Source organism: Arvicola amphibius, chromosome 1 (assembly GCF_903992535.2).
Source record: "Arvicola amphibius chromosome 1, mArvAmp1.2, whole genome shotgun sequence".
NCBI classification, from domain to species: Eukaryota; Metazoa; Chordata; class Mammalia; order Rodentia; family Cricetidae; genus Arvicola; species Arvicola amphibius.
This window is the reverse complement of record NC_052047.1, coordinates 163,759,247-163,786,239: the sequence shown is the minus strand read 5'-3', so window position 1 is coordinate 163,786,239 and position 26,993 is coordinate 163,759,247. Positions and strand designations below refer to the sequence as shown.

The 26,993-nt window shown below is 40.9% G+C and overlaps 1 protein-coding gene across 21 annotated transcripts in view; it reads right to left on the bottom strand.

The window, feature by feature from the left end:
- Nucleotides 1-26,993, bottom strand: part of Trpm3 (transient receptor potential cation channel subfamily M member 3) — a 789,469-nt gene that overhangs the window by 486,965 nt on the left and 275,511 nt on the right. For 16 of the 21 annotated variants that reach the window (XM_038320132.1, XM_038319969.1, XM_038319975.1 and 13 more), the window contains exon 1: nt 16,999-17,175. The exons of the other annotated variants lie outside the window; for them this stretch is intronic. In XM_038320132.1, the coding sequence (XP_038176060.1) occupies nt 16,999-17,175 (177 nt within the window). Of the gene's footprint in view, nt 1-16,998; nt 17,176-26,993 lie in introns of those variants that run through there. 21 annotated transcript variants of the gene reach the window in all.

Below are 26,993 nucleotides of genomic sequence, written 5' to 3'. Positions count from 1 at the left end.
TCTCCTCTGAAGACATTTTTCTTGATATTTGTTCTTTGAAGCCCTTTCCAAGATGCTTAGATATTTCTAAAGCTTCTCTAGCCCCATAAACTCTTCTACATTCTTCCTATGAACCAGTGCCAAAGGACTAGGAACCACATGCTCAGATTTATCACCAGAATAGCCCACTAATGGGCACTAATGTCTGAACCACTTTTCTCACTTCTGTGACAAAATATCTGACAAAAGTCATGTCAGGGAGGGTTTATTTTGGTTCAGTGGGACAGTGCAGTCTCTCATTGTAGGGAAGCCAACAGGTCATATTGCACCCAGGCTCAGAAAGTAGAGATGAATGTTGCTATTCTGTTTGTCTACTTCTTTGTATTCATCCAAGGCTCTGACTCATGTATCTATGTTTAGGATGGGCCTTCTCAACTCATTTAAATCATCCTAGGAGTATCCCCAACAAGTACCAGATATATATTTCCTAGGTAATTCTCTATCTGTCAAGTACACAAGCAGGATTAACCATCACACTTTCTAAAATGGGAACCCTTTTCACCAAAATCTACCTTCATAATTTTTTTTCTAGGAACTATCAGACTCATTTGGTTACACTTTATAGGGAAGCCTGTTATCCTACTCGCTTAGGTACAGATAAATTTTGTAAAATTTCCTGGTGTGAAATTCAGGCTTTCCTTAAAAGAATCAACAGTGCTCCTTTATTTATAATTTATAGCATTATTTCAAAACAGCAGACCAATATGGAATACTTTTTCTCATGTACCAGATGCTTTTCCCAAAACTTCACATGTCCTCCTCTGTTTTTCATGGATTTCTCCTGATCACAATGCCAAGAAATTCATATTCTTACACCACTATATCATTTTAGCCCCTCTCAGCCTCACATTCCTTGTCTAAAAACTGATATAGTAAAACTTTATTACAAGGATGAAATAAAATGTATATGATGTCTTGGTGTTTAGTCACAATAATTAAGCAAATGTTCATTTTTCTCTCCTTTCCGTAGTCAAACCCATAAAGTTTTCTAGCTGTTGTTTCTTTTAAAAATTAGCATAAGAAGATCACTATATTAGCCATTAGTGAATTATAAATTATAACCTCTGAGAGGTGTGACTGAATGGAGTGAATAGATAGATAAATTTATTCATATTTATATGAGTGTACAGCAATCTCATTATGAGAATGTAAAATATTATTATTATTGTTATTGAAGACTTATCAGTTGTTTTTACTAATGTCAAATATTTATACCCTATAACTACAATCACATCCCTAAAGTCACCAAGGCAAATGAATGCGTATGTCCACAAGTATGTCCACAGCAACTACCACTATGGGACCCATAAAGAGAAATAAAACAAATGCCCATTTATAGACAATTGAGAGACCTTGTATGGTATACTCATGTATCTTAGAATGAAAAGAAAAACAAAATGAATGAATTTCAGAAATATTGAGTGGAAGACGCCTGAGGCAAAATATGATTGGTAAAACTCGATTTAATACAAAATTGAAGACAAAGTAAATCTGACGAAGAGAGTGCCTTGGATTGAAGATCCATGTGATGACAAGGACCAGGAACAGTCACGGAGAGGCTCAAGAAAAGAGAAAGCACCTGCGAGACACAAAGCCACTTGAAAAAGAAAATTCAAAACAGGAACGAGTGATCAGGAGGAAGAAGACTTGGCGAAAAGGAGGTTTAGGCCCTCACTGCTCAGCATCCTGGAAATGGGAGGTAATTACTTTGGGACTGGCTAGTTTGTGTACTGCCACGGGGATCTGTGCTATAGGGACGAGCCCTAATTTCCTGCTACTGGGCCAAGGTTTGGTTAAGAGAGAGAAATAATGCATTCTGGGGACAAGTTCAGAGAGAGATACTCTAGAATACTTGTATATTAAAGGCCACTTCCTGCTGAGCCATTGTTATCTAGAAGAATTGACTGTCCCTGAGAGGTGGCAGATCCTACAAGCAAGAAATAATTTAAGATGTTAGAACAAAATAACACAAAATATTTTTATTTTAAAAATAAAAAATGTTTAAAATGCAGGTGCCTCTATATGCACACCCTCACAAGAACATTAGAAGTCTAACAGTGGTTACCGTCGGCCCACAGCATTGATGGAGAGCCAGCATTAACCGGAAAGGGAGCCCTTGCAAATTAATGTGCTTTGGCAAGAGTGGTCACACAGTGGCTGCAGCTGTGAAAATTATTACGGTTATGGTAAAAATTCATAAATGATGCACAGTGTAAGTTATATCTTATGTCAGAAAGTTGTCCTCATGATGCTCCAGTAACACCTTTATGGGCTACCTGTTGGATGCATTCAGATGTTACCGGAGGTTGTCCATCCCAGAGAATCAGTTCAGAACTCAAGAACCGCAAGGTATGGAATACACCTGCTTGTTGACAGATGACCCATGTGAAGACACACCTCCCTTCTTCCTCCATGACAAAAACTAAGCATACCCATTCTTCCCTTTGCCTCACATCTTAGAGAGTTCCAGAGAAAAAGAAAGGTATTCTTGCCATGATGCTTGTTGACTGTAATTCTCTGAAGGTCATTATCATCCTGGACAAGGCACTTTAGAATGATAGATACAACAAGATTCTTACTTCTTCAGGAAGTGGTTTGGCAAAGTCGTTTGGATATGGAAAATGAGTTTGCCAGGGGCACAAAAATAAAAATTAAAGAAGAAAAAAAGAAAAGAAAAAAAAAGAAAGCTCAGTGAAGTCTCCCTCCCACAGTGTAACCATCTCAAGAGCATCCCGCGGCTGCTGAACGGTTCCCACATTAAATGACTAATGAATTTGGGTTCGCCCCTGCATTTGCACAGCTGGGGGAAGCGGCGCTATCTACAAAGCTTTGAGGCAGAGGGTGAGGAGGTGGCAGCATTGCACTTCAACTGAGCAGCCTAAACTAGGCAGTCTGCTGAGTGAGTACGAGCTGTACAGCCCAACTAATGCACATCCAATACCCTCTGCAGAAGCAGCCCCCAGTTTCCTGTGGCTCCCTCCCTGCAAGACAGCCCTCAACAGTTACATGCATGCCTGCTTCTCTTCTGAAGGTGCCTCCCTGTGGGGCACACCGTCCTGGACAATGCCCCCTGTCTTACTACTTTTTATGAAACTCTATTTGCCCACAGTGTCTTTTCTACCCCATCTTCCCACATCTGTCATTTTTCCACCAGATGTTGCCTTCCCTAAAATGGCCTGCCTACCTTTCTTGGCTGTGTTTGGTGTCTGCATCTGTCCTCCGTGTCCTTCTCTGTCTCCCTAATGCCATCATTAGCTATTCTTTATCAAAGGATTAGTGCTTTTTATCTTAGAACTTCTAATACAAGCACAATTTCTGACACAATGCAGGAGATTATTGTAGAATAAACAGTGTGGAAGGAATACCAAAGTGATTGGGGAGAAAAGCCAGTTTCATAGACTTTGTGTAAATCAGTGTGTGAAAACAAAAACAATATACACATTGAATATTAAATTTGCATGAACTTTGGGCCTTCAGAACATTGTCAGTGAACTCAGGTCAATTTTGATTAAAATATTAATAACCTATTGTATACTGAACAACTTTTTGCATGCTAATTTGGTATTAATTAAAATGTCATAGAATCTTATTTGTATTCAGTTGACTATCATATGACTTCTAAACAATGAGTCATAAACAAAATAATCGGTTGTACACTTTATTTCTTCAAGAATACAGATTTGGGATGGTAAATTTTAGTCAACTGGAAGATCACAGTGAGATTCCTCCAGAGGAGTAACCGAGTAGCCAGATCAAGGAATGGAACTCCAAGATCACTTAGAATGTGGTACCTTAGTAAGTTTTAGTGGATTGGAGAGGAAGAGAAAAAAATTAGGCTCCAAAGGAAAACAGAGATGAATGAGGAGAAGCAGAACTGGGAGCCTATGGGCCCCATCCAAGAAGGCGACACACTTCTGAAGTTAGGCAGCACTTCCTTTCAAGTTACTGGATATGCTAAAGCTTAATTATTGAAGAAAATTTTCATTTACATTAGCATGAGTAATTAACAGTGACCTATATGATGGTTAATATGTGTCAGCCCATCTGGGCCATGGTGTTCAGGTATTTGGATTTGCTCAAACATTCTGGATATTTCTATGAGAGTGCTTTTAGATGTGGTCTACACTTAAATCATGAGGTTTTGAGTAAGACATATTACACTCCCTAATGTGGAGTTGAGGGCCAGATGTCAAAAGTGGGCCAATCTCCTCTAAGTCAGGAAGAATCCCTCTTCATGGCTTCTGAAGCACCAGCTCTTCCCAGTTCCACAGCAACTCTAGCTTGGCGTCTCCTGAGTCTCTACTTGCTGGCTTCCCCAAACCTGAAATTCTAAAGGTTTCAGACTTGCCAGCCTCTGAGAGCGAAGGAGCCAATATTTACAAATGATGCATTCTCCCTCTAACTCATGTGCACTTACAGTCACACACATGTGTAGACATAAATAAGCATATATGTGTTCACCATTATGGTATATTTCTCTGGGCAACACTAACACAATATACCGAGACTAACTGTGAAAAACAAGTTCCACACAAATGACGTGGATTCCACAAGTACAAAATTATCCAACAGACATGTTCAATATGGTTCATTCTCATTGCGCCATTTCTACTTTATTAGGCTGAAAGGAATAATTTGTATTTACTGAATAGAGATCATGGTCTATACCAACACTATAAGTATTAATTTTAGAACTATTCAACCCCTCACTTTAATTTATAACAATGGAAGACTTATAATTTGTTTCTGGCCCATGATCATTTTGAGAATATGCCTAAATGATTTCTGTGTTTCCACTATAGGTTCACGAGAGAACTCTTACATGCTATTTAGACCTTAGATAAAGGAAAGGAGTCAGAGGGGCTATAGGTAAGATCCAGAAGAGCACAAAGAACCAGAGAAGCCCACTAACATGAGGCTGAGCTTCGCTAACCCATAACATTCTCATCCAAAAAGAGAAGTGAACAGACCTACTGTAGTTGTTCACAAGATTATGCCCAATGTTCTGTGAAGTGCATTTCATTTTTTATATAGCAAAATACACAGCAAACTGAAAAGAACTTTTGAAACGTTGAATTGTTAATATTTTACCTTCAGTTCTTGGACATTTCAATATAATCTGAAAAATGACATCCGTGGATGAACTGAGAGTATTTAATTTAAAGAGAAAGAACAAGTGTTTTGTCCATCATGAGACAGTTATTCCACAACCTACTGACCCCAATAAGCATATAACCGTGACGGTGGACAAATGGACTCCTCTCAGCTTCTTTACAAATGAGGGAATGCTATGATATCCTTGTCATCCTTCTGTAATGAAAACACATTAGAGCAGGGATTTTGTTTGGTGTAAACCTAGGCAGACCTGGTGCATGCTGGCGCAGTCTCTGTGAGTCTCTGTCCCCCAGTTCTGTTGTGTTTAGAAGACATTATTTCCCTGGAGTCATCTATCACTTCTGCCATTTACCATATTTCCCACTCCACTGCTGTATAGACCCCCTCTGCCTCGTATTCACTTTCTGCACATTGTCCAGTCATGGGTCATTGTGTAAAGGGGAAGTAGACACAAAGTCCCACCCTAGCCAAAAAGCTATTTACGATTGATACCTCTTGGGAAAGGGAAAATCAGTTTCTGCACTCGAGTGGCACTGGGTATAAGCCCCACTCCAGAGCAAGCCCCGTGCCCAGTAGTTGGCCAACACAAAACAAACTTCGAGGTTGTGTGTGGAGGGGATGGGAGATGCTGGTTGGGGTTGTTTCATTTTGGCAACTTTTTGTTCTATTGGTTTTTTGTTTGTGGTTTTTTTTTTTTTTACATTTTTGAGAGATAGAATATGAGGTTGGGTAGGAAGGTGGGGAGTCTGGAAAGAGCTGGGGGCAGGGAAAACAGGATCAAAATATATTATATGAAAATATTAAATTAAAAAGAAGCATCCAATTTAAAATGTTAGAGCAAGAAGTGACCTTATGTCATGGATGACAAACTGTGGTCTACAGACATGTCCTACTTAACCATCTGTCTGCAACTGGTAAGCCAAAAATACTTCATTTTTGCATTTAAAATGCTTATAAATAATAGCAATAGGTAATGTTGGATAGCCTTTGAGAGTAGACGAAATGTAAATTTCTGTGCTCATGAATGGTTTACTGGAACACATCTCCTCTCGTTTGTTATGTCCCATCTCATGGCTGATGCTGGGTCACAGTGTAAGAGAGTGGCTTGTCACAATACAGAGTTGATTTCACCAGAGACTATCTGACCCACAAAGCCTAAAATATTGACATATTTCATATTTTCATAGAAAAAAAATTCACTGGCTCTGATGTAACCCAAACTTCTCACTACAGGCGAAAACTGAGACACCAAAGGTAAAACTGTTCTTGACAACTCAACTCTAGTTTTAATTGACTTCTCTAATTTGGTTTAATGTCTGTTTATCATGCTGAAGTTAATGACCAAAACTTAGCTCTAGTTATAGCAATCTTTAAGTTAAACTAGATAGATGCCCATGTAACTCCCTCATTAATCTCATATCCTTGCTCCCGTGACCTAATGCCATGCAAAAAAAATCATATTGATGTAGGATGCCCTCATGTAGTTATTGCAATGAATTTTGTGCTGCATTTTCTTTGACGGTTCTAAGTAGATGCTATTATAGGACAAAACAATGATACAATTTACATATTTTGCTGGACACATCAGTCAAACTGACACATACGCTCTGATTTTATTTTGTAAAGTAACACTATGGAATGCTTACTTTCTCAGAAATTGGCCACATTCTCTTTTCTTTACAAGATGTGGTTGACAATAAGATGAGGGGACGATTTTAGTGTTTCCATATTTGGCAAATAGGACTTGACCAGTTAATCCTCCCAACATGAGCTGAATTTCAGACTTTCGTAAAGCAGGAAAGCACACCCAAAGTCGGAGCATCCCCTTCCCAACTCTGGCAAATCCCTCTCGAGTGTCTAGAAAAATCAAATGACCTAACTGAGACTTAAGAGACCTGTCTTCAAAATGGCGCTTGTACAGAAGCTATTGTCACCTTGGAATGATGTTTCATTTCAAATTTATTTGTCAATGTGTGGGGACATTTTCAATGGGCACTGTGAAGGCCCTCGTTTGTACACATGGTGCATGGAAACCAAAGGCACCGCGACAAGTCTCACGGCACAGAGGACTGCTAGCTCAGGACATCAATAGTGCTGAGGTTGTAAGGACATGCTCAAAGCATTCAACACTTCTGCAAGTGTAACTGCCAGATCCCACACAGTCCAGCCATCATTCAAGCCACTGTAGAGCAAGTACTTATCTGACAGCTCCATTTCCATTCAACAGGAAGACAGAAAGAGATAATGCCATAGATAATTGCATACCGTTCATCGAGTCCCATGTGCTACTGACTTTAACTAACAACAGTGGGATTATTTCCTAAGGATTTTAATCTCTTCCATGAAGTAGTTATTTTCATCTATTTTTTCCTTTATTGTAATCATATAAACCTAGATTTCTACTTGACATTGACTATATAATAATTCATGTAGTAAAATAGCCCAATGCAATCAGAAAAGTAAATTCAAAATCACATGTACATTTAAATGCCCAAACATTTCAACAGGACAGCACCAATGTTGTTATCTCTAGATATTTGCCAGACGCACAGTTAAAGGTAAATCAGCAGTGGTCACAACAGGGTTGACAGTGTTCTTCTCCTTCTAATATTAGTTTCTTTAGCTCACAGTGTAACCCGGCCAAGAGCATTATTAAAGGAACTAAGTTCTAATAGCTTACTAAATGAAGGACCACAGTTACTCTAACACAATCAATAAATGAGGTAATTTCATTTCTCACTTTTCTTTCCATAAATATTTTTAAAACAGGCACCTCGTCTGAACTACTTAGTGTCTTCTTGAGTTCACAGTCAATTAAAAGTAATTTTGCATTGCTTTTACTAAGCACTGGACTGATTGCTGATTTAATTATTTAATCTTCCAATGTATGGGGACACATAAAGTAAACAACTCCAAGTTCAAAATATTCTTTAATTGTCCAAAATAGTAAGGTACTGTAATGCCATTTCATCTTCTAAGTTGTAGCATCATATGCCTGAATCCAGTACATGACTTCATTTCCTCCAACTGTTACTTATGCAAGCATAGCTCATTTCACACCTACTATGTCCCGGGTTCTCTCCTAAATGTTCCTGTACCAAACTGAAAGAAATAGGATTCCTGACTTCAAGACAAATTCCAGTGTTGGCTTGGGTGGGGAGAAGGAACAGTATTAATTTTATAAACATACAAAGGAGAGCTGCATCTTGCTTCCTTGGAGACCCAGGAGATGGGTTTCTGAACTCATTCTGCTCTGCTAAGTTGAGGATTAAGAATGGACAGAGTGGGCAAGGAGAAGGTGTGGTTCAGATTTTCCAGGTATGGAAATCACCGGTGCAAAAAGACCAACTTTAAAGAACTCTACAATTGGAGCAACATATAAAGTCAGAAAAGATGAAGAGGCCAGGTCATGGGATGACCTTACTTACTGGGTCAAGAAGTTCAGATTTTATTCTATAGGACATGGAGAACCGTCAAAGAACATCAGATACAGACACAACCCAGCCTTAGCTCACTTGCTTTTCAAGTGGTCCATTCTGGAGGGTGTGGGAAGGAATGATTTCAGGTAAACAAGACTGGAGACGGTTATAGTATTTTGGGCCTAAGGAACAGAGAGGCCAAATTTGGGAACTAGGAATAGACAGAAGGGGGCGGATTGGAGACAGGAGAAAATCTGGCAGGACTAATTGTCAGATTATGTAAGGATAAAACAAAGCAAGGCATAAAAGGCATCAACCTTGGTTTTCTAGTTGGGGTGATCTGGTTAATGAGTGACTCTACCAAGCAGGAGGAAACCCAAGACACAGAAGGTTCTGGAAGACTCGTGTAATTCAGCAAGGGCCATGGGAAGAGGCAGAAGTCACAGAGCTAGGATACTTTCTTTAAGTATTTCTCTGTCGTCCTCCATGAGAGCCTATAGCATCTCAAGTAAGAGTAATTCGATTAAAGTGCTGTCATCTCTTCTAACTCTGGATGCCATTAATGGATTATACCCTTCCTCTCAGCATGCAAATTAGGTTTTCTGCATGATCCCTTAAGAAACAAGTGTAAAAGTCCTTCAGTGCTCTGTGAGCGCAAGAAATTACAAGATGTGGATGAAGGATGAGCCTACATGGATGTATAGAAATATGGTAAGCGCTCAGGTTTTAATGATAATCGGATACGGAGGTGCAGTCCTGCCAGAGGCATAATTTAATGAGCCAATGTCTCTTCACTGACATGTCATACTTCAAAAGGGAAGAGTTTCAAATTTTATTATGCACAAAATTGCGAGTGAAATGTAAATTCAAATTCTCAAGGTCCTCCCCCAGCATTGTAACCTGGGCAGAATATTTAGAACTGTATCTCTCACAGACAGTCTTGGGCCTCATTGAGAAATATCCCTTCAAGAGCTCATTGTGTGGGATGAACAGCCTCCTCCCTCTTTTCTGCCTGTTTCCCCTTCCTTCCCTGCTTCCTCTCATCTTCCCTACCTTCCTTCCCTTCCCTTTCTTTCCTTTCTTCCTGCCTTAACTCATCCAGGATCTATTTATAGATAATGTATCTACAGTTACATCAAATCTGGAAATAACTTTATTTCTAGGAAAAGGAATAGAGTAGCTCAATACTGTCCCCAAACTACGTTTCCTAGGTCTATGTGTCTGAAAATGAAGTAGAGCAGAGCCAACAGCTGGAACAGAATCCGCAAATGCACTTAAACACATATTTCATGTGTTACAAAACTTAAAGTTCTCCCTTGAATGACCAGAGTCAAATAAGGTGCTCAGGAACAAAAAGACAGTCTTGCTCTACTCTCTACTCTCTAGCTCTACTCTCCCATATAAAATATTTAATACAAGGCATCACTTAAAAGTTCCATGTATGGATTTAATTTTAAATCGGAATATGCCTTTTCAAGCAGAAGTGTGGAGTGTTCTCTTCTGCCCCAAGCCTGTCTAGAATCCCTGGATGGTTTGGTGACTGTCATGTGGATCAAGTAGAACACTGAAGCCTCTTGCATTGTGCAAATCAGTTATGGCTGCCCTTCTGGGGTGCTATCAAATACAATTTCATTCTAAGGGGCCTATAGAATGTGCATGGCAACCCTCAAATCCTATAGGAATTAGCAGAACCCCAATTACTAATACTGTCTTTGGGAGCTCTGCTCATGATCGTATCTCAAATAAACTCAAGAAAACATAAAGTGTAAACTGACTTACATGACTCAACCATACAAAAGAGAGGAGAGAAAAAATGATGGCATAAATAAGCAGAAAATTAAAGGAGCGAGGACAAACGTCTCCAGATTACAGTGCTGCATTATCTACAACCCAAAGCAGGGCAGCTGAGCTCAATTTATTTCTCTCTGTACATGGTATTTCATGATTACATTTTGAAAGCCTGTGAACTGTTTACTTCAAACCCTCTGCTTCCACTGTTGACTAACACAAAATCTGTTCAGCCCAGATGCCAGCACATGACAGGCCACTAAAGGAATCTTCCCTCCAGCTCTGCTTCCCTCAATGTGGGCTCCATTCTTAGAAGAGTTGTGGGCACCAGGCTCCCTGGGAGAGCTGGTTAAAATGTAGATTACTGGGCCCAGAACTGGGTAAACTGTAAATTCTGGATCTCTGCCTAGTTACTAAATCAATAACTCTGAGATGAGGCTGAGAAACCAGATAATGGTTAATAGTCTTAAGGCTTCATGTATCTTTCACCGTTGATTCATTTTTCTGATTATTCAACACACATTTATTGACTATTTAGGATTAAAAGACTTATTCATATCAGATGATGGAACAGAAAGATGTAATCTAGCTGTCTGCCATTCTGGGGCCAGCTGAGGTTACACCAACAGCCAGGAGAGGTAGGCCTGGAAGCCCCACTGCAGAGGCAGGAAGTCACCACAAAAGGCAGAGACAGAGCTTGGCAGGAACGCTGCTGTGACCCCATGCTTCCCTGAGTGAGGTGGCCCTGGACTTGGACATCTCAACTATTTCCTCCCTTATCCCCATGACCACACATTTTCATTCTTCTGTCCACAATAGAGGAGACAGAACTTTCCAGAGCAACAAGATTTCTTCTGGCCTCAGAAATTCTCCTCAGGCTGTCTGGGAACACTTCACAGAAAGCCAAGTCACATGGTGTAGGGTGCAGCCTGAGTGGAGGCTGCAGTCCGAAGCACATCAGACAGTTTCCAGAGCTTTCAGTCTGGCCACAGTCTTCTGCCTCACTTTTTTCTTAAAGGAATTGGAAGCTGATACTCCATGAAATGGAAACACACAGGTTTCTTTGTGTGTAGCATTAAATTTCTGTTTAATATCACACCTTATTTTCCTAAAAATAGTTATTCTTTATGTTTCCTATCTTTAAGCCTCTTAGAGGCCTTGATCCACAGCCAGATCCCTGAACTCACTAGCCGTAATTTGCATCAGGTATAGATTAACGAATAGTGGTGTGTTTCATTACTGGTTTGAAGTTAACAGCTGATAGGTATTATGGTTTAGTTGTGACCTGCCCTTACTAACCAAAAACCTGGGGTTTGCTTCTTATGCTACTTCTCATAGAAAGGTTTGAGTTGTATTTGGGATTGGAAGACTTTTGGAAGTCATCCACTTAAAATACCAATGGAAAGTTGGGTCTGGTGGCTCATGCCTGTCACCCTAGCATGTCGAAGGTAAAGGTAGGATGATTGCCCCATGTCTGAGTCCAGTGTCAGAGTGAGATCTCCTTTCAAAAACATATAAATAAAAGGAATTAATCTCCACGTAACTGTTGAGAACTTGAGAGCACTAAGGAGCAGTTATTTTCTGGAAGGACCATTGACTGTACAGTATACTGTAAATCTTCGTTCAGTGAGATCTTGCTTTGTCTCAGGAACAGTATGATGAGCATAGGATAATTTTATAAGGAAATACAGGACATAAAACTTCAGCCCTTATCTCCTAGCGGAATCACTGCTCTTCCAGGTAATTCCCTTTAGCTATCTAGGTAATATTAATTAATTCTAATACATAAAAGTCAGAAAGGAGAGAAAAATAGAACAAGTATTAGCTGAAGTCCAAGAGACTAGGCTGCAAGGCGGGGGCATTAATTGATGAAATAATACATAGTTTAATGAGATTGGTGACATTATATTATAGTTAATAACATGGACATAATGCCACTATAAGAGTGTATCATTTATTTCAAAGTTCTCTGGATCAGTGGAACCCACACTCAGTGAGATGAGTGTGACAAAGAAGCACAGTGCTGACTTCTGTCCTAACTAGAGGTGACTTATCTTTCTAGCTCATTAAGAGGATCTAAGGTAGCTCCACCCTTCATTCTTAGAACCTTTGTTCTTAGGTCCTGGGGACTTCCATTCAATTAGATATCAAAGATAGAAACTCTTGACTAAAAGATTATTCTAGGTTCTTCCTGAAGACATGAATAATCAATACAACATGCCCCTATTTCATTTAGTTCTATTGCTTTGGTCCTAGCCCAGGTTCTTAGAAATTCTCCAGGTCTCTAATCTAACCATTCATCTTTTACTTAACCACATCTTACCATGGCTAGATCCTACAGCCAGAGCTAGTGTACAATACTGAATCTGGAAGTCACTTCACTACAAATATTAACTATACCCATCTGTTTTGGGATAATAGTCTAAAGCATTTTCTTAGTAGACAAAACTTTTATCTGCCTTGAGTCTCACTATTTATTGTTTCATTTCTGTTTTCAGTTAGAATATCCAATCCTTTGAGCCCATATATAGTGTGCTCTTCCATTCCCATGGAGCATGTAGGCCTCTCCATAGGGAGTTACCACGGGACCTATTCAAGACTGGAATCCTTCATTTTAAAAAGAACTCCATGTTACAAGGAAACTCAAGGTCACAGAGCTGGTTAGAAAGAAAATGTAAATTGGAAGAAGTGTTTAGACTTACCTTTCCCAAATATAATTTAAGCCAGAAATGATACTGCATGCCTTTCATCCCATCTCTTGGGAGGGAGGCTGAGGCAGGAGGATCTCTGTGACTTTGAGGTCAGCCAGGGTGACAAGTGAGTTCCAGGACAGCTAGGGTTAGCCCTGTCTCAAAAAATAAAAGAGAAAGAGAGAGTTTTTATTTCCGTGTGTGTGTGTGTGTGCGCGCGCGTGTGTGTGTATGCACGTGTATGTGTGTGAGTATTTGTTTGTGTGTGTGTGTGTGTGTGTGTGTGTGTGTGTGTGTGTGATATATCTATGGGTGCTCATAGATGCCAAAAGAAGGCATTGGATCCTTAGGGTCTGGAGTTGGAGGCATTTGTAAGACTACCAACAAGAGTGTTGGGAACCAAACTCTGACCCTCTGGAATAGCAGCAAGTACTCCTAACTACACTGATCCCTCCTTATATCCAATTTTGACACTGCTCACTCAAATCATACCGTTGTTCAATATAAAGTATCCAAAGTCCTTAAGGTCATACTGATCAGATGCTTTTGATTATCAAATTGACATAAATGTGTTTATTCAAAGTGTGTTACAAAGCTCTTCCTTTCGCTCCAATGCAACCCATTTTTCAGAAGCCTTCCCTTCAAAAAGTCTGCCAAGGCTTCACTTCTAAGAAAATTCTTTGTCCTAAAAATATTCTTCAAACTCAACACAAGTTACCAAAATGAAATCTCCTAAATAAAACAATGGCAGAGATAGGCCTGATGATGAATATGAAATATGCTAAGAACATTCTGTCACTGAAACAAAATTCACATTTTGGGTGTGTGATTAATGGTAGGATGAAGTCTTGAACCACATAAGAATGAAGCCCACTACAGCAGAGGAGAAGTCGCCTGAGAAGGGTCCCATCTAAAAGGCAACCATTTCAAAGCAGGCTCTGTCTTTTGACTATCATCGCCCTGTGCCTGACCAGACATTCATTTCCAAGTGCTATTTCCAAATGAAGCTCCAAATGCACAGTGAGGGTCAGTTGACACATTCAAAATTTGCTTTGGGGTGGACAGAACAAAGAATGAAATGTTTTCAGGAGGAATTACAAGTACATTCCAACACTTGCTGGTTTTAATTCATGTTTCAAGACAGTCTTCTCCCCCTGATTCCTTAGCACCCCATTTCTACCAGGACAAGGGAAATTAGAAAGAAATTATACATGAAGCCAATTCTGACTGTCCAGATGGCACTGAAGTTAGCAAAGACATACATACATACATACATACATACATACATACATGCACACACACATACATACATACTCAATATATTTTCATGGGAAAGAATGAGAAGGGAAGTCAGCTTGAACCCAGATTGTCAGAACTGGTGACTGATCTGATTTAACTAAATCTAATCAGGCCCTCATGCCCCACACTGTATTTGCTGACAAGTCTCAGGGCATCAAAGAGGGCAAAGCACATCAGAGCAGTGGGAGGAGAAACCAAAATTACCTGTTGAATGGGAGAATTGGCTGTTAGCTAAGGGTTTCAATAACTCTGGATGTTCAGAGAGTCCATCCATCAAACTAGCATGATGGTGGCAGAATGGGGGAGGGGGAGTAGAGTCTGAGGCGAAAGGATGGCAGAGAGTAGAAAGTAAGCAAGGGCCTGGGAGAAAAACCATTACTGAATATTTAATGCTTAGCCTGAAACAAGAAGAACATTTAACAAGGACGCAAATTATTATTCACGAGCTTTCAGTTTTTCCACAGAAGATAAAAGGAGTGGAAGAATGCATAGGTGCTAAGCAGCAAAAATGGGGCAACCGCAACCCAGAGGGGGAAACACACACCATAGTGTTCATATGGATGATTCGTTTGCTCATATTCCAAAGCAGCTGGACGGTCTAGTGGTGAGCATAGCTGCCTTCCAAAAGAAGTTGGTATTTCTGCCTAAATGTTGCTGAGAGGATGTGGCATCGTTTTATTTTCCTCGCAGGATTTTGAAATGTGCTTACTCTCTCAAGTCTCATGGGGTAGCTATACTCTCAAACGCACAGATGTCTTTGCAAGCGAAAGCTCTCTAATAAAATGCATCCCCTCCTTCAGATGCTGCAATCAGTGGAAGGAAGCTCACTAATGCCCTTTATTAGATGAAGTGTCATCAAGCACCACATTAATAAATGGAATAAATGGAAGGGTGGGGCGGGATGAAATGCAAGCACTGGTCTCCTGGCTGTGGTGTGTATGTGTGCGTGTGTGTTTGTGTATGTGTAATTTTTAAAGATGACAGAGTTCTTCTAAAAATAAGTAATCTATCTCAAATACTAACTTCTTTCCTGGCTTTTGTGATGAGTATATTAATAACAGTTTCCATTTTAAAAATGAACACTAATGAATAATACATTGAGAATTCATTAATAATATATACATATATCTGTTAAGACGAGTTAAAAAGCATCACTTTGGGTTCAAGCCAGTGAATGGCTTTCACTGAAAAAGGTAGTTCTTTTTCATGTGCACATGGGACCACAGAACTTCACTTTCTCAGTCATAGTTAATTTGTCAAAACATTCTTTTTCCTGGCCTTGGTTGACTACTAAATCTGGAGGGAAATTCACATTCATTTGTTAATTCTCTGGCCTCATTCTTTTTCATGCCCTATTACACAAGTTGCTCCAATACAGCAAAAGCATGCATAAGTGTAGAAATCTCTCCCACTCCCTATGCCCCCAAATGCTCTTCCTTCCAAAAATTCCTTGGAAAGCAAGTCATTGCTATGACAACCATAAGATGGGGTTTGAAGGGCACTTTGGGGCACGCCTAGTGAAAGTTAATACCAGTTTGTGTTTAACAGGGTCAGGGAAACTGAGCCAATGGGTCATATTTGGCAACGAGGCACCGCTTAGCTATTTAGAATTATCTAATGTCTGCACCATACCTAGCTGGAAAAAAAATCAGAGCGGTTTATTTAGGGCTGATCCATCATTCCTCCATTGTAGCAAATTCCCTCTGTGCTCACAAGTAATTAAACAAAAAGATCATATATAATAGGAAAAGGAGAATTAAGGATTTGCCTTGCCTGACAAACTTTGATGTGAAGCATTCAGCTGTGCTCAACCCACCCCCAAAGGGTTAACATGTTTCCTTTCCTAAGCAATACTTTTCTTCTGCACTTTCACACTTCATGCCCTTCCCTGTCATGCTGGTGATGAAGGTAGATTCCTAACGACTTGTGAGGACTTTTTCCGTGTCTTTAATACGTTTGCTTCCAGAAACAGGGACACTGTGGGCACAACTAGCAACTGCAGCTCAGGTGTAGTAGGAATCTTTTGTGTAACTCGGAGCTCGAGACTGCTCCCTTCAAATGCATGCGAAACAATACTTTCTCACACCGACTCCAGTCCAAAGACCAAGAGATAGAAATGATCATGCCTTTAAAAAGTCACTATGTGAGAAGGTGAATTCTTTCTTTGTCTATACCTGACTGACCACCTAGCCAGGGAGCTTTTAAAAGGAGGAGGAGAATCCTTTGTTCTCTCAGGTTCCATTTAAGGAAAAGTGGGTCGAAGGGCTTCCCCAGGGAAAGAAAACGAGCTCTGGAGCCAAACGCGGACTAGGAAGAGATTTCATGCCCACTATTATTCTCACCCTCCCCCACCCCCCGCAAAGAAGTGAATTAATTCTTTGGCAGACTAATGGTTAAGAAAGGTGGGGGTGCACACAGGTAGCCCCTTTCCTGAGACCATATCTAATTCCCTAGTGTAGCTCAGGCCATCCTCCAGGCTGGGTGGGGGTGGGGTAGGGGTGATGGAAACTCTCTCCAGCCATGGGTAGCACAGGCAGAACTGCATGCATTCGCACGCCCCAAAACTGGCGTCCCAGCCCAAGTGCGAAGTTGGGCGTTTAGACCTGAAAAGCACAGTAAGGGACATTCAAAGCAGCAAGTTACGGTACCTTGAGAAGTCTGACAGATGGGAGAAAGGCTGCGTGGCATAGCTTCCGGATGGTCCAATTTAGGGGTCGAGAAGCATCAGTCTGATTCATGACCCCTTCCAAATTCCACCGGGAAGACCAGAGACTGCAAATCTGGGCAATGCCTAGAAAATAAACGGCCCTCCACGTCCCTGGCATCCCATGGTCATCTCCACACCTGCGAATTCCATTAGGGCAGAGGCTTCCTGGAACTTGGGAGTCTAGTCAAGTGGCGTTTCCTGAGCCCCTGAACCTTCTTAAGAAAGCCACCTCCCCTCTCCCTGCAGCCGTGCTCATGCATACCAAATGTGGCCGAATGGAGGCACACTGCTTTCTGCTTCGGGGAGGGGATGCTTGATTTCGAAGGAGAGGGACAGCCTGCACAAAACAGCCTGTGGTCGGAGTCAGAGCAGCCTGCTCCAGAATGCGCGCTCCCTCTCCTGCTCTCCTCCCAGCAAACGCAGGTCAGGCGTTGTGGGGGGGGACCCGGGCCATTTGCTTTGCTCTCTTGCTTTGGGGGGGAGCCAGGAGGAAAGCAAAAAGGAACAAAAATGAAGCCAGAAGAACTTGTACTTTCTTGCACAAAGCATCTTTGAGGGGCTAGAAACTGGCGCAGGGGGAGGGGCTGGGGCACTGGGAGGGAGAAAGGATGCCTCTGAATGATAAGATAAATGCTTCTTTTTTGATTTGCGTGACATAATAAATTGAGAGCTATCGCAAAATGGATCTATAGTAAAAAGAGATCCCTGCTGTGTTCTTTTTTTTTTTTTATTAACTGTGATTGACAGTCATCACCCTGAGACAAGCACCATATAGATGATAAATGTGTCGAGGCTAAGTCAAACTTGCATTTACACACGCTGGGGACAAGGAGTTATTCCTGTCGTAGAAAGCTGTGCAGAAGAATGCTTTTGTGGCTTACCTTTTTAGCAATAGTAGTTTCTAAATTGGGGGATATCCCCACAAGACAGACTTCTCTTGCAACAAAGTTTAACCCTTAAAGTGCTGTGTAGAACACTGTCCACAAAAGGTGATTTCCTCCAGTGCATGTTTCCCTTCTTCCCAATAATTTTTGAAGGGGGTTTTAAGAGACTGTAGCTGCATTTGGGGTACGTAATTTGTAAAGCTCCCATGGTGAAAGGGAATAAAAGAGGACTTTTCCATTTAAAGGAAGACAATGGCCAATTTCACTTAGAGAAGGGGACCTTAGAAGGGCTGGGAGGGGAGGGCATGTCTGGATTACCCACTCCCCCCCAGGCATTAAACTTTTGCAGTTCCGTTGACCGAAGAATCTGCCCAGGAGATTCCCACACCTGCACTCTTCAAGTGTTGCCAGGGAAATTAACACTTTCCACCTTACTTCCCTCCCAGTGCCTGTAGAGAGTCTCCATTTTTAATTAACCAGAAGAAATAGGTAACCCCATTCACACACACACACACACACACACACACACACACACACACACACACACACACACACACACAGACTCCCATGACGCCTGTGCATTCTGGGACAAAATCCAGAGGGGTTGGAGCAGATGTGATGGTGACACAAGGCCACGTTTTAGGATCAAGAACAAAGAACTTATCAAAAACCTGGAGCCTGCACCACTGCACCATTTCCTAAAGTGTCCCAGAGGCGGAGATACAGAGAATTACAGAGCCACTGACTGGAACATAAAAATCCAGGCATCAGATTATTTTCGATTAAAGCAGTACCAATTTAACAGAACTCACACACGGTTCATTTTCTGTCACCATCCTATTTCCACAATGGGGTAAAGGACGTTCTAGAGTACCATGCAAGCTCACACCAATGGCAGCCCTCTAGGGCAGATGCTGTCATGTCCCCATTTCACAGATTAAGCAAATAAAGCCCAAAGAAATTAGCCTGCATCAGAGTCATTTTACTGAGCCGCAAAGATATACTTTCAGTTCTGCTTCTTTCATAGTTGGAGACAACAATAACTCCTTTACTTAGGTTTTCTGGTCTGTAATCTGATGTAAGAATCGCAATAAAAGATGGGATAAAAGCTCAGTATGTCCCTCACACAGTGCTGTGAGGTTTGCTTTGCCTCCTGAATTCTAAAAATCAGACTTCAGAGTTCACAGTGGAATTCTGACCTTGGCCTTGGGCAATTTTCTCATCTCCTGTGTGCATTGGAATCTTTTATCTCTGGAATGGAGGCAATCATACAGCTACACACCCAGAGTTCTTGGAAACCAAATGAGCTAGGGCCAGTGGCGCACCAAGTCCAGTGTTTGGCATCTCTCAAGCCCCTTCTACCACAATTCATCTTCTAGGCAGCATGCCCTATCCTGCAATAGGGACCCACTGACATTTTTCATTAAGGATACTTTGTGTGTATGTTTGCAGTACCAGGTAATGAAACCAAGCAAGACAAACTCAACCTGGATGCTTTCTATGAGCGTCGAAGAGTTCAGTAAATGGCATAAAGAAGAAGGCAAAGACTGAAAGGGCAGTGGGACTTCCCTCAGCCTTTTCTTTACAGAAGCCTAGTCATCAGATTGCAAAGTGTCACCTTCAGTGAGCCTACCAGGAACTGGCATTTCTTCGCTACTAAAGGCCCCTTAAGTGGTTTCTTCATAGTTTTGAAAAGTCAGTTCTGGGGAAAGGCAAGGCCATTCCAGTTGCCCTCCCTGCTTCTCCTCACTGTCCCAAAGTGTTAAGAACACAGAAGTGAAAGCACAGTCTTTGATCCTCTTAGTGTCCTTAATTTTTAAGAATAACTTTGGTTAGAAACATAGTTAGGGTTATATGAAATGAGAAGCAGGAGGTGTCACATCCTCTCTAGCGGCAATTAGAGGGATGAGCACAAAACCTTCAGGGAATGGAGTTAGAGACTACACAGCAAAGGAGATGAAGATCAAAAGAATGAACGGTTTAAGGGGGCGTCTTCCTGTCATTGGAGTAATTTGTGCCAGGATTATTTGCTGTCAAGTATCTAAAGAGGGACTCTCAGGACCCTCCTCGCTTAGAACAAATGGTATTTTTCACATATGAGTTTCCCCATGCTTTTAGAGAGAACCCTAAGAGGAAAACCAGAGAAGAGGAGGTGTGGCTGAGGCAGGTAATGTCTCATACATCTCAAATGCTCATTTTCAATGCTATGGTTCTGAGTGTTTACAAATCTAAATGATCAGATTACTTTTCAATATTCCTAAAAGTAGCAAGTGTGGTTTTTTTTGCATTTTAAAGTGTGCCTTTCAACATATTTCCAGTCTCTTTTATGGTATGCAAGCCCCTTTCCCATCGGTTACTTTTCAGTTCAGTCTCAGGCAGTTACTAAGTCATAACTAGGCTAGCCTTTATTTTATCCTTCAACGGCATGTTCCCTCTCGGGAAAAGTCAAAACACTTTGATGGAACATTGGCTCATACTTAGTCTTCATGATATCCCTCTAATATAGAGGGGCTAATTTGAAAACTAAGGCCATAAGGGGATGCATAATGACCAGGTAGATCAGAATATCCAAACCCTTCCGATAAAGTGTTTTATACAAACCATGCTGTCCTAGTTGGCTTTCTATTGCTATGAAAATAACCATGACCAAAGTAGCTTGGGGAGGAAAGGGTCATATTTGGCTTATAGCTTATAGTCCTCCATTCAGGGAAGACAAAGCGGGAACTCAAGGCAGTAACCTGGATTCTGGACCTGAAGCAGAGACCACAGAGGAACTCTGCTTATTGACTTGTTTTCCATGGCTTGCTCAGCCTGCTTTTCTATATAAATCAGGACCATCTTCTCAGGGTAGCAAAGCATTTGCGTGTCGTAAGCAGGGCTTAAGTGGTGGTGTTAGTTGGAGGTTGGAGGAAGATAAACTCTTCTTCTATAACGTGCCTTGGTCATGTTGTAAGTTGTAAGCAAAGTAAGAAAACACACATCCAGACACAAAATGCTCCAAAGTACGTTTGTAAATTTTGTTATTATACCATTGAAATATTTGGGTATTTGGACTTTAATTGTATGTGTACTTCAGGAGCTTATTTTTGGACATGATCTGCATAGGGTAGATGCTATTCTGGCACCCAGGAGATGTATTAAAACCAGACAATGGTTACCTCTGTATATATCTTCCTCCACTTCAAAATTCTTTAGTAGTCTTAACCTTCTGCTTACTTATAACTGACTTCAATCTATAGTTGTCTTTTTTCTTTTTTAAAGGTATATTTTTATTTATGTGAATGTGTGTGTGTGTGTGTGTGAGAGAGAGAGAGAGAGAGAGAGAGAGAGAGAGAGAGAGAGGGAGGGAGGGAGGGAGGGAGAGAGAGAGAGAGAGAGAGAGAGAGAGAGAGAGAGAGAGAGAGAGAGAGAGAGAGAGCGCTCAGAGAGTGTCCAGAGAGGCCATAAGACAACAGTAAATAGACCCCCTGGAGTTGGTGGTTCTGAGCTGCCTAGTATGCATGCTAGAACTAAACTCTGGTCCTCTGGAAGATCAGTAAGCACGGCTGGCTGCTGAGCCATTTCTCCAGCCCTCAACTCACAGCTTTCTGGTGTCCTGCCAGCTCAATAATTTGGTCAAAAGGATCATTTTTTTTTCTTGTGAACATCATGGTAATTTACACTTTGTGTCTGGAAACCATTTTATTTTTTTAATGTATCTTTTCCTTTTTGACTGTTCTCAGAGCTATAAAAATTTTAGGACTTCTCTGATGTTTCTATAATATTCTTTAAAATATGAAATTTTATTATAGGCCCCACTGATCTACAATACTGTTATTTATTATTTCCAAATATGTTGTTCAAATAAATTACATGATTTTTTTTCTCCAGTTAAAGTATTTTCCCCTTTAGCATTCTTTTATGGATAATAGATTCTGAAACAGATTAAACTATATTAAAATGAATTACTCACTTTTTAACTAGCCTTTAGTAGCATTTGTTTCATACCTCAGAACGAGAACAATCATTTTTTTCTCCAGCACCGGCTTGTTTACCCTGTCTGTTCCCCACCCTCTGCATAAATGCCCCCAGTGACATGGACTAGGTGAGGTTGTGAGGCAGCTCATTCCATGGTTGGGCAGTTTCCATTGACAGGAAATTCTTCCTAAGGCTTGGTGAAATGTACCTCCTTGTGACGTCTTACATCAAGTTGTCTTCCCAAGTCGAGTTTCTGGACTGTGCTCGAACAGACCCACGAAGTCCTCCTTTTCTCCACTGTGGACAATCCTTCTTCGCACCATGGCATGCAGTTCTTAGCAGGAATCCTTCCGCAGGGTTATAAAAATTCAGCCTCTTCAGGGGCTACATTCAATATTGTGTCACAGGGGTACTCAAAACGTAGTAATGTTTTAATCCTCTTAAATCCTTTGAAATACTTCTCACAAAAGTTCTTTAAGGAGCTTGAAAGAAATTGACTAATAATCTAGCCTCTTCTGAAATTTTCGTCAGTAAGCCTCTGCAATGTTGACTTTAAGCAATAGCAGCCCATACACGCAGAAGACAGACATTCTATCTCTTATACACACATAGAGAGAAGGGGTAGGGAGAGAGGGAGGGGGAGAAGGAAAGAAAGAGAGACAGAGAGAACCAACCTGAACTGATAAGTATAGATTCCTCTTTTGAAAACTCTGGACCTGGCTTGTAAGGGAGGTAGGTTGTAATGGGCTAATGGGAATTCTACACTGATGGTAGGAAAGTAGCCTTCGCATGTTTTTGTCTGATGGCTTTGAAGTTAGACTCCAGTTTGTCTGCCTTTGATTCACAGTTAGACCTGAACCAGCTACATCTGCTGTCAAAGCCTAGTTTCTCGCTCCAGAAACAGGGTCCACTATACTGTCCAAATTCAAAGTTTGGAAAAAATGGAAGCAATTATAATAACACTAATCTAATGAAAACCACATAAGGTTGTCATTGTTATTTACATTATTGACACGAATCACCACATGAGTGGCTCTGCTGGTAGTTTATCCCAGTGGTTAAGATCAAAGACTGGTACCCAATGGCCTGGATTTATAACCCAGTGTTACCATTTATAAGATGATTTGAGAATGTCATTTAATCTTTTGGCACTTTGGTGTCTTATCTGCATACTGGGGATAATAATGCTATCCACGTTAAAAGAATAGACATCTACAGAGGCCACAGAAGATGACTCCACCTGTTACCAAGGGTCAAAATGTTAGCAGTCACCAGGCGATGGTGGCATATGCCTTTAATCCCAGCACTCGGGAGGCAGAGGCAGAGGCAGGCAGATCTCTGTGAGTTTGAGGCCAGCCTGGTTCACAAGAGCTAGTTCCAGGATAGGCACCAAAGCTACACAGAGAAACCCTGTCTTGAAAAGCCAAAAAAAAAAATGTTAGCAGTCTGTGATTATCCTTGCTAAAGTCACAGGAGCTGCCCAGCCCATTGCTACTGCTCTAAGGAAGTAAAGTTAACACTACAGGAGGAAATTCCATTTAGATCATGCATGGGGAAGATCCAACGAAAAAAATATTTTAAAACAATTGAAATGCAAAATATCTTCACCTCTCCCTTTCTCTCATTTACGTAGGAGGAGCCACTTCAGAGACCCCGAGGATAAAGATACACCCCCGACTTCCCTGACAGTTTCTCACTCTGCAACTAAAAGGCAGCCACACACTTACAAATAAAATATGAAACTAATAGGTAAATATGTGTTACTCTGGGAAATTAAAAGGTATGTAAACAGCTTGTATCTCACTGAAAATAAAAACCACATGTGTCAAATGGAGCATATATATCACACGCCCTTCTCTCAAGGCTCGGGGATCTTGTAGGAAAGAAGGTGGAAAGAGTGTACGGGAGTGAGGCACAGGCAAGCATTGTCTTTAGAACATAGGGCAGCTGCACATACGAGCGCACAGCAGCTGTGACAGCATGAACCAGACCTATGCATAGCCAAGGGCACAGAGAGGGAAGCTGGGCATGAAGTCCTTACCTAGTGGAGGACTATGGGCAACTGGTAGCTGCTGGATGATGAGCCAGTCTTCTTTAACAGTAAGACTCTGGTTAAGTTAATTATACTCTAACAGAAGGCCACACAATCAAGACTATTTGGGCAATATAAGTTGTCTTGATGGGTTAAAAAAAGAAGACACAAAATTGCGTGTGTAGGGATGGGGAGTTGGTCTGTGAAAAACCAAAGAAAGGAGGGAAATAAGACCAGAACCATGTGTGAAATTCTCATATAACTACTAATAAAACACTTTAAAAATCACACTCACACACATAAAGTGGCCAGCAAATTTTAATAGCCAGGGGCTAAAATACATTCTCATTTAGCTCTGAAATCCTATTGCTTCTATTCACAACAGGGATGAGTCTTTCAATGATTCTAAAATTTTAATGAGTCCATAGGGCCTTGTTAAAAATATAAGAATTTGAGGTGTTCATTTTAAATTACTTTATAGTCTGTTTCCTGATATTTGTGATGCTGTTTGTTACTCCAACCCTTCTCTCCAACTAAGCTTAGATATGTGCAACACATGTGTGTACAGTCACACCTCTGTTAATAGAATACCTTACACAAATTTATTATGAAATTCGTCAATCTTACCATGTTGGTAATGAACTTACGAGGTAATACCTGTGGGGCAAGGAGACTTAAGCAATCAGTCACTAATTCCCGCTTGAAAAAAATGGATCAGTTGAAGGGAATGGCAGAAATTCATTGCTAGCAGGAGGCTTAAGAAAGGTATTGGTGAGACTCAAATATGTCCATGTTCAAGCTCGAACATTACGCATACCCTGCAAAGGTCCTCTGACTCTCACCAACCCGAACTGGGAGCTTCTGCCAGCACACAATGTGTCCTGTGCATCTTGAGCCTCTGATGCTGATGGCCGGCACCACATTAGAACATAAGGTCCGCTCACCTGGGAAACTGAGACATGCTGTGATCTGGAAAACCTTCAAAGTGGTGGCGCTGCCTGGGAGAGGATTTTCATGATGAAAGCTAATGAAAATTGTACTTATTGTGCTTGCCATTTTGTGTTTGTCACTCTTCCAGAAAACATGACACTGTATTTATCATGCTACCTTATTTTCAACAACTATGGGTCTTAGTCATAGAAGCCGAGGAATTAGATGATTTTAGTCAGTTGGCCAGTTTTGTATTTTGGGTTTTATTTTGTTCTTCTTGTGAAGGGGATTAAAATCAAGGCGAACTACATGACTTTTGAAGTCAAGGTGGACTGGATTTGAGATCCTGTTATGTTATCTGACAATTAACATAACTTGATAAAACATAATCTTTAAAACAGACAGGGCTATAATGCCAAAGTGGTGGACAACTTGTTGAGTGACTAGGAAGCGTGTGATGTGCCAAAAGAAGATCCCATTACGGACAAAAGAAGTCTCCCGTCGGGCAGTGGTGGCGCACACCTTTAATCCCAGCACTCGGGAGGCAGAGGCAGGCGGATCTCTGTGAGTTCGAGGCCAGCCTGGTCTACAAGAGCTAGTTCCAGGACAGGTACCAAAGCTTCAGAGAAACCCTGTCCTGAAAAACAAAAACAAAACAAACAAACAAACAAACAAAAAACAGTCTCCCAAGTCATTATAACTTCAGGAGGTCACATGAGGCAAGGTAGACTTAAATCTAGATCCATCTTATTCTATAATTCATACTTCTACCTATTACAAGATACTGATGGCGATTAGAAAGGAAAGGATGTTAGTAAAGTTCTTCTGTCTCTCCAGAAAGAAACCAGCATTTGAGCTGTTGAACCTGAACAGAGACTGAGCAATGTTCGAGAATTCACCTTGACACCAGACACTTCACAGCACAGCCAGGCCATGCGTCATTCAGTGGCTGTGGCTTTTGCTTTCACTGCTGACTCCTACACCCCTTCCCACTTCCTAGTTCCAGGGTGTGAACCTCCACAGTGAGATAACGACTGTTCATACTCATTTCGCATTTCCAGTACTTATTTATCAGCTCTCTTCCAACATGGCGTTTATTAAATAGAAAATGATATTCCTACAGGATTTATAGGGTAGGTTCAATTTGTCCTACACATATAAAATTGTTTAATTTTTCCTTACTACTGTCCACTTTTTATTTCCACCCACATTTTCTAGATGAGGAAACCAAAGCTTAAATTAAAAGTTAAATATGTGCCAGGCGATGGTGGCGCACGCCTTTAATCCCAGCACTCGGGAGGCAGAGGCAGGCGGATCTCTGTGAGTTCGAGGCCAGCCTGGTCTACAAGAGCTAGCTCCAGGACAGGCTCTAAAGCCACAGAGAAACCCTGTCTCGAAAAACCAAAAAAAAAAAAAAAAAAAAAAGTTAAATATGTATACAAGTTTACCCCGCAAAGTTCAGAGCCATGGTTTTTATATATTTTGTGAGGTTTAATTGTGTATTTATAAAAACCTACTTTTAAGGCAACTGAAATAGTTTCAAATATCAAGTGAGATATGCCATTCTAGATACTTAAAATAGCAACAGGTTTCAGGTGCACGCAATGATGCACTTGGACCAAAACTGTATTCCTGTAACAATCAATAAAAGTCAAAAGTGTCTGAACCCAACTATGAAAATTATTCAAGCTTACTTGATTTTTATGTAAGGAATTATAATAGAAAAAGACGAATAATGTTCCTGGGAGCAGGGACCTTGTGTGATAGTTGTTTTGGTAAATAATATATAAAATTGAATCACTTACATTAAGATTCAGGGAATATGAAAAAGGAGGCAGAAGGATTTTAAGAGCCCGAGGATCAGGACACCTTGCCAGACACTGCTCTAAATAGGACTGGGACATTGCACTATGGCATCTCAACAATATGGTTGATTAAATAAGACTTGAAAGAATAATGACAACACCAGGTGACACGACAATGTGGACAGGGGCATTTTATAGGGTCCCATCCCTAGAAAAAGAGCTATAGTAAAATCAATAGCTACTTAGAGAGGGAAAGTAAACTTTATTCAGGGGGGACTCCCTGTATAGTTTCTCCAATCCAACGTGATCAATCCTAATGTGTGTGTGT